Below are 7323 nucleotides of genomic sequence, written 5' to 3' on the forward strand. Positions count from 1 at the left end.
GCAGCGCAGCCCCGCGCCGCCCCGCACTCACCCCAGAGGAGGGTGAGGAGCTGCGCCCGCGGCACCAGGCTGAGCGCGTAGACGGCGCCCAGGTGCAGCAGCCCCATCAGCACCACGTTGCGCCAGACGATGGCCTGCCCGCAGCCCGCCGTGCTCGCCTCGCTGCTCGCCGCCCGCCGGGACCCGGCCATCTCGCCGACGGGGCGCTAGGGGTGGCGGCGGTCCCCGCGCAGCGCGGCCGGGGAGCGGCTAGAGGCGGCCGGGCCGCGCCGCCGGTTCTGCTGCTGCCGCCGGCTGCGCCCCGCACCACGACGGGGGAGGGGCGGGGGGGGCAGCCGCCGGCCCTGCATAGCGACAGCCAATGGCGGCCGCGGACCGCCCTGCCCCGCCCCCGCCCGCGCCCCTGGCACCGGCACCGCCGAGGGGCCGCCTCTCGGGGCGCCCCAACGGCCGCGCGGTCGCTCGCGGCGGTGTCCGCAGCGGCCCCCGCGCGCGCGTGGGGGTCTCCCCAACTGGTTCCCGCGGGCTCGGTCCCGGCCCGCCGAAGAGAGAGCAGGGATGCTGGCGGGCGTCCGCCGGGGCTCCGCACTTGATGGCCGAGAGGTACAGGCCTCCATCCGCCCTGCCTGCGCCTTTTTAGGCGGCTGCCCTTGAAGAACGGCAGGCACCTCTCCTGCCGACTGCCTGCGAATGTGAGGAGGCAGACGCTCCCCGAGAGAGATGGATTTCAACGACGTTTTATTTTGGAAGCCCGTGAAACCGCAGTAAAAGATGCCACTGGTGCTAGGGAGGAGCAGATATTCAAGAGCTAGTTAATAAAGTTTATCTGACTGGGAGTAAGAAGGTGGGCATTGAATACCAAAAAAAAAAGATGGCATGCTTTTTATCAGCAGTGCATACCTGAAGGAAGAGTGTGCCACACTTTTTGTTTACTCTGTCCCACCACGGATGCAGTATTGTTTTAGTGTTCAGATGTGGTTTCCTGGGCATGCTGTTCCCCCCATGCTGCCATGGCCTCCCGCTGCAAGTCGCTGCGGGAAAGGAAGGACCCCACATTACTTGGGATGCCAGGGTGGAGTTTGTTAATGGCGAGTTCACCCGTGTCAGAAGGATGACCCAGATATGCAGAGGAGTGGCAGGCAGAAAGTAGTTCACTGTTACTAGTGAGGCGCTTCACCTGCTGCGGAGCAGGGAACATCTTGCACAAGGAGCATATGGAGGGTTTAAGTCATTAGGTGGGAAACAGACGCTAAGTCCAGATAAAACGTTTGGCTGTGATGCATTTTGTTTAGTTTTGAACGTTTCTGGGAGGACAGCAGGGAAGGAGGGAGCTGCACAGGCGTGTCAGCAGCCCTTGGCCCTGGCTGGTGCCCGCTCCTCCCCTGATTTATAGCCCACAATGTCTTTCCATCGCTATGCCAGGACCCCAGAAGGGGGTGATTAAACTTGCGCTGTGCTTTCCTGCTCAGACTTCCTCTGGGTGCCCAAGGTCAACTGTTAGGCTGAGTTCAAGCGTACCTACTACTGATTTAACATGTGATACTTGCTTTCCTTTTAGGACTCTGCCATATGATGTTGGGGGCAGGCATGGGGAGGACTCCGTCCTTTAATGACTTTTCCATCTCTCAGTGTCTGAGAGCAGAAAGAAGCCCCCATCCCTTACACACCGGCTGTTCCCTGGCTGCTGCTGGGCACGCTACACCGTGGGTGACCCTCAGGCTTACAGGAGCAAACCACATAGCCCAAGCTCACCTCTGCACACCGTGGCTCGTGCAGGTATGCTGCCCTGAGTGTTTAGTGGAGGAAGGTCAGGGCTTGGGGTGAGTGAAACGGGAATGCTACCAAGCATGTAAGGAAATATGGAGACTGGAGAGCACGTCTCTTTGGAAAGGCAGGATGAAAACACTCGTCCTGACCCGGCTTCTGCAGGCTATCACAGCACGGCACGGGATTGATGTTAGTCTTGTATGCTCACACAGATGCAAGTGGCGCTGAAACCTAGCAGCTGCCTTCCACAAACATTCCTGCCACCCTGGCAAGAGGCAAACACACATGGAAACTGCTTTACAAGATTTCCAACTAATTTGAGTCACTGATGAATGCATCCGTGAAGGCTCCCTCTGCCACCAGTCAGCATTAGTGCGATGTGTTGGGTTTGTGTAATGGGGGAGGGGCTACAGGGGTGGCTCCTATGAGAAGCTGCTAGAAGCTTCCCTGGCTCTAAGTCGGACCTGCCTCTGGCCAAGGCTGAACCCATCAGTGACGGTGGTAGCACCTCTGCGATAGCCTGTTTAAGAAGGGGAAAAGACTGGTGAGGTAGAGAGAGAGGAGGAGGAAGGAAGAGGAAGGATGATGAAGAGCTGCAGTGGGGAGAGGAGTGGGATGTGAGAGAAACAACTCTGCAGACACCAAGGTCAGTGAAGAAGGAGACAGAGGAGGTATGCTGGAGCAGAGATTCCGCTGCAGCCCGTGGTGAGACAGCAGGCTGTCCCCCTGCAGCCTGTGGAGGTTTAACGGCTGAGCAGAGATTCCCCTGCAGCCCGTGGAGGACCCCACGCCAGAGCAGGTGGCTGGGCCTGGAGAAGGCCGTGACTCCGTGCAAAAGCCCACGCTGGAGCAGTTTGTGGAGAACTGCAGCCCGTGGAAAGGACTCGCGTTAGAGAAGCTTGTGGAGGGCTGACCCCCATAGGAGGGACCCCACGCTGGAGCAGGGGAAGGGTGTGAGGAGTCCTCCCCCGGAGGAGGAAGGAGTGGCAGGAACAACATGTGGTGAACTGACTGCAACCCCCATTCCCCATCCCCCTGCACCGCTGGCAGGGGAGGAGGTAGAGGAATTGGGAGCAAAGCTGAGCCCGGGAAGAAAGGAGGGGTGGGGGGAAGGTGTGTTTGTAAGAAATGGTTCTATTTCTCATTAGCCTACTCTGACTTGATTGGTAACAAATTAAATTGATTTCTTTTTCCCCAAGTCGAGTGTGTTTTGCCTGAGACCATAATTGGTGAGTGATCCCTCCCTGTCCTTGTCTCCACTCACGAGCCTTTTGTTGTATTTTTCTCCTCCCCATCCCACCGGGGGGCGGGGGAGCAGTGAGCGAGTGAGCAGCTGCGTGGTGCTTTGTTGCCAGCTGGGCTTAAACCACGACATGCGATGTTACCTTTGTACACAATACTGTAAGTTTCATATCCTACTTTTATCTCCAGTTCATAGCAGTTTGTTTGCACAGTAGCCAACGCAGCATGGAAAGCAGGTGAACAAAGATGACATGACAAATGCTTTGTTGTGGCCGGATGTCCTCTGGGTGCAGGAGCGCTGATGCTTAGGGTGACACTGTTGGGTATCTTCTGTGAAGGAAAAGGCCTCATGCCCCTGTCCTAGCAAAGCCAGTCACATGCAGAGAAAGCTTGTCAAGTGCAGCAGCAAAACTGGAAGGGGGACATCATCGTGTACCTAGCCCACCTGGGACCAGAGAGGTCCCTACTGCTCATGGAGTTCCTGGTCCCAGTGGAGGAGCAGATGAAGCCCAAGCCAGACCAAAGTCACCCCTTTGAGAGTGTCATTGCACAATGTCATTCCTCATGAGTGGAGCCCATCACTGTTCCCCTGACCCCAGAAACCACTGCTCAGGCAGTAGTGCTTCAGTGACAGCGTCAGCGTTTGTCCCAGGCTCGCTGCAGTGGTTGTGGGCAGCAGCACATCTTGGGATGTGATGCTGTGAAAACATCTCCTCTCTTTTAAAAAGCTGCCTGGCTACGTAGATGATGATGTCAGGACTACATGCCACAGACAGAGATCTGGACTGCTGGGCTAAGGTCTTGCTAATAATACCCAGAGATGCAAAGAAAAAACTTTGCAAATCTGACTCCTATTTCCCTTGGTAAAAAACACCGGAAAACATTCAGTGAGCCAGGATAGCCTAGAGAAGAAACCTGAGGAGCTGCAACCAAAACAGCAACAAACACAAAAGGACATTTTCTCAGTGAACACTCCAGAGTTCATATTTTTAAAAGTGAAGGCTGTATAAGTCTGAAAAAACTGCCTGAGTGTAGTTTAGAGATCTGGAAACTGCTTGGTTTTGTCTGCTGCACTTAATGGTGAAGCTGTAGTGACTGCAGACATGCTGGAAATGAGAACTCAAGGCGAGAAAGATTACAGCCTCCCTCTCCTCTGCATATATTGCCTTTGCTGGCAATCCCAGCTGGACTTTCCACTGTCACGTGTGTTCGTCTGCTCGCTGAGTTTGGCCGCCTCTGCTGCAATAATGCCTTTTCTGTGCAGGTGAAAGAGGCACCTGACATTTAGCTGTGGTCTGGGTGACGTGTACGTAGCCCTCGGTGCTATCTTATGAGCTAACTAACTTCAAATGAGTCTCACTCTGTCTCAGCACAGCTCTTGCTCAAATCTCACTGATGGGCGGCAGGACTGGACTACGGGCTCAAATCCGCTCGCAGGCAGCATGCAAGCATGTGATTTCCCCTGGGACAGAGTGCGCCTTTCTGAATCTGGCTGAAATGCTGCACCAGGTTGCTTAACAGATAGGCACAGACTTCGAGTATTGCTTCGGCACACCCTGCAAGTGAACATACATCCTCTTGCAGCCTCGCCAGCGAGGGAGGGCTCATCCATCATCTGCACTGAGGTGAGAAATGCTGCCCGTGACATGCATCTGTGAATATCTCCCTGGCAAATTCCTACCACTGATGGGGACAGGCGTCTCTGTGCTGCAAAGACACTTCTGTCTTGCTGGGAGGAAGGAGGTTACAGGTTACTCTCTGCCAACACAACTGTGTGTCAGTGTCGTGGTTTAGGTCCAGCTGGCAACAAAGCACCACAGGGCCACTCGCTCGCTCCTCCCCCCCGGTGGGATGGGGAGGAGAAAATACAACAAAAGGCTCGTGAGTGGAGACAAGGACAGGGAGGGATCACTCACCAATTATGGTCTCAGGCAAAACACACTCGACTTGGGGAAAAAGAAATCAATTTAATTTGTTACCAATCAAGTCAGAGTAGGCTAATGAGAAATAGAACCATTTCTTACAAACACACCTTCCCCCCACCCCTCCTTTCTTCCCGGGCTCAGCTTTGCTCCCAATTCCTCTACCTCCTCCCCTGCCAGCGGTGCAGGGGGATGGGGAATGGGGGTTGCAGTCAGTTCACCACATGTTGTTCCTGCCACTCCTTCCTCCTCCGGGGGAGGACTCCTCACACCCTTCCCCTGCTCCAGCGTGGGGTCCCTCCTATGGGGGTCAGCCCTCCACAAGCTTCTCTAACGCGAGTCCTTTCCACGGGCTGCAGTTCTCCACAAACTGCTCCAGCGTGGGCTTTTGCACGGAGTCACGGCCTTCTCCAGGCCCAGCCACCTGCTCTGGCGTGGGGTCCTCCACGGGCTGCAGGGGAATCTCTGCTCAGCCGTTAAACCTCCACAGGCTGCAGGGGGACAGCCTGCTGTCTCACCACGGGCTGCAGCGGAATCTCTGCTCCAGCATACCTCCTCTGTCTCCTTCTTCACTGACCTCGGTGTCTGCATAGTTGTTTCTCTCACATCCCACTCCTCTCTCCGCTGCAGGACTTTTTTTCAGCAGTCTGGTTTCCCCTTCTTAACTAGATTATCACAGAGGTGCTACCACCGTCACTGATGGGCTCGGCCTTGGCCAGAGGCGGGTCTGACTTGAAGCCGGGGAAGCTTCTAGCAGCTTCTGACAGGAGCCACCCCTGTAGCCCCTCCACTGCTACACAAACCCCACTATGCAAACCGAACACAGTCGGGTAACCAATGCAAGAATGAAGGGCAAAGACCTAAATCCTGTGGGGCTTCCTATTCCGGTTGAAAACATCATGGACTTGCAGGGATCCAGTGCTGCTGCCTGAGTTAGGTACTGCCCCACAGAGAAGCATGTTTTTATTTCTTGCTTTGCAGAGGGTAGCACAGGGGGATCCACTTAAACCTGCGACTGGCCCCTGCCTGTTGTGCTGTGCTCTGTGTGGCAGCGCACAGGCGGGCAGCAGTGGCTGTCAGGGTGATGCTTATCCCACCAAAAAGCCTTCCTGCCAAATAACATGAGACCTAGAGGCTCTTTGCCTTACTAAGGTGAGTTAGGCTGGGACGGTACTCTCAAGCTGAAGCTGCAAAGGGCTCAAAAGACTTTGCAACGTCTTAGACAAAGAGTTTTACAATATGATCACAAAGGTTTAAGAAAGCTAGCAAAAACTGAGCTCTACCGTTGCATAGCTCCAGAATTTACTTGTCCTTCTTTAGTTATTTGACCTGAAAGCATTACCCCTTTCGGCCTTCAGAAAGCCACAGAAAGGAGTTGAGACGGAGGCTCTTGCCAGAGTTTGAGAGCGGCGTGGCAGGGGAAGGCAGGCAGACGCCAGCTTACCTCTACCCCAAACGGCTCCCGGTGCAGCACTGGCCTTGGCTCCTGATGGGTGATTGCTGGGGACACAGGCCTGGACCCAGGGGAGAACGGCTTTCTGAGTGATATTGGTACAAAGCACATTAGTCTGCTGTGCTAATTAATTACTAACTACACCTCCTGAGGCAAGTGAATCAGCAGAGAGTATATAATTAAACCCAAGATTGTTTTTGATATATTTTAAACATTCTTCTAGAATTCTCCACCTGGAAGAAAGAAAGAGGGCAGCGATGATGAAAGGTAGCGAACAGTTCATGAGAACACAGTATCATTTTAATGCTACTGCTGCCTGCTACCATCACATTTCAGTGCAGAGCTATTTAAAATGTTGACAAGAGTTTTTTTTTTTTTTCTTTTCTCTTGCCATGAAAAATGAAGTAATGACCCCAAAGCCTTCATTTGAAACCCCATTGTTCAAATGAAGGCCTTAAGTGGTAAAGAAGGAAACAAAGCCTGAAACGTCAGAGGGACAAGAAATATGTGCTCAGTGTTTATGTATTGAAGTGCTTCTCATGTACCTGGCAAAGAAGTTGAGCAACAGGTTCCCAAGAAGTCTCCCTTGTGCTGTCCAGGCAGGCACAGGCTTACTGGTAAGGTCAGCTGCAGCTGCCTTTTTAGGGTGCTCCTTAATAAATCTTCTCTTAATTAGAGTCTCTTCTGGCTAACTTGCAGCTCTAAAGCTTGTAGGAATTTTAATTCGTTTAGCCTCTTTTGAGTGAGGGTTGCATTAAATGTATCTATACATCCTGCCTGGCCATTTGGTGATGTATGTCTGATCTGCAGGACCAGCAGAGGAAACATGGGAATGACCAACTCAGCATACAGTGAGTCAAGGCTGGGAGATTACCCTGAGCTTCCCCATTTAATATTGGACACGTTGAAACTGTTCCTGGTACCAGTACATTATTTATT

General features: G+C 53.6%; 1 protein-coding gene across 1 annotated transcript in view; it reads right to left on the reverse strand.

Annotated features, from left to right (window-relative positions):
* The window catches only part of SCD5 (stearoyl-CoA desaturase 5), a 34089-nt gene extending 33842 nt beyond the window's left edge, over positions 1-247 (reverse strand). Inside the window, exon 1 of the mRNA XM_050895759.1 lies at positions 32-247. Coding sequence (XP_050751716.1) covers positions 32-191 — 160 coding nt within the window. The 5' untranslated portion in view covers positions 192-247. The remainder of the gene's footprint in view (positions 1-31) is intronic.
* Between the last annotated feature and the right edge of the window lie 7076 nt (positions 248-7323).

Source organism: Gymnogyps californianus, chromosome 4 (assembly GCF_018139145.2).
Source record: "Gymnogyps californianus isolate 813 chromosome 4, ASM1813914v2, whole genome shotgun sequence".
In the NCBI taxonomy this organism is placed as follows: Eukaryota; Metazoa; Chordata; class Aves; order Accipitriformes; family Cathartidae; genus Gymnogyps; species Gymnogyps californianus.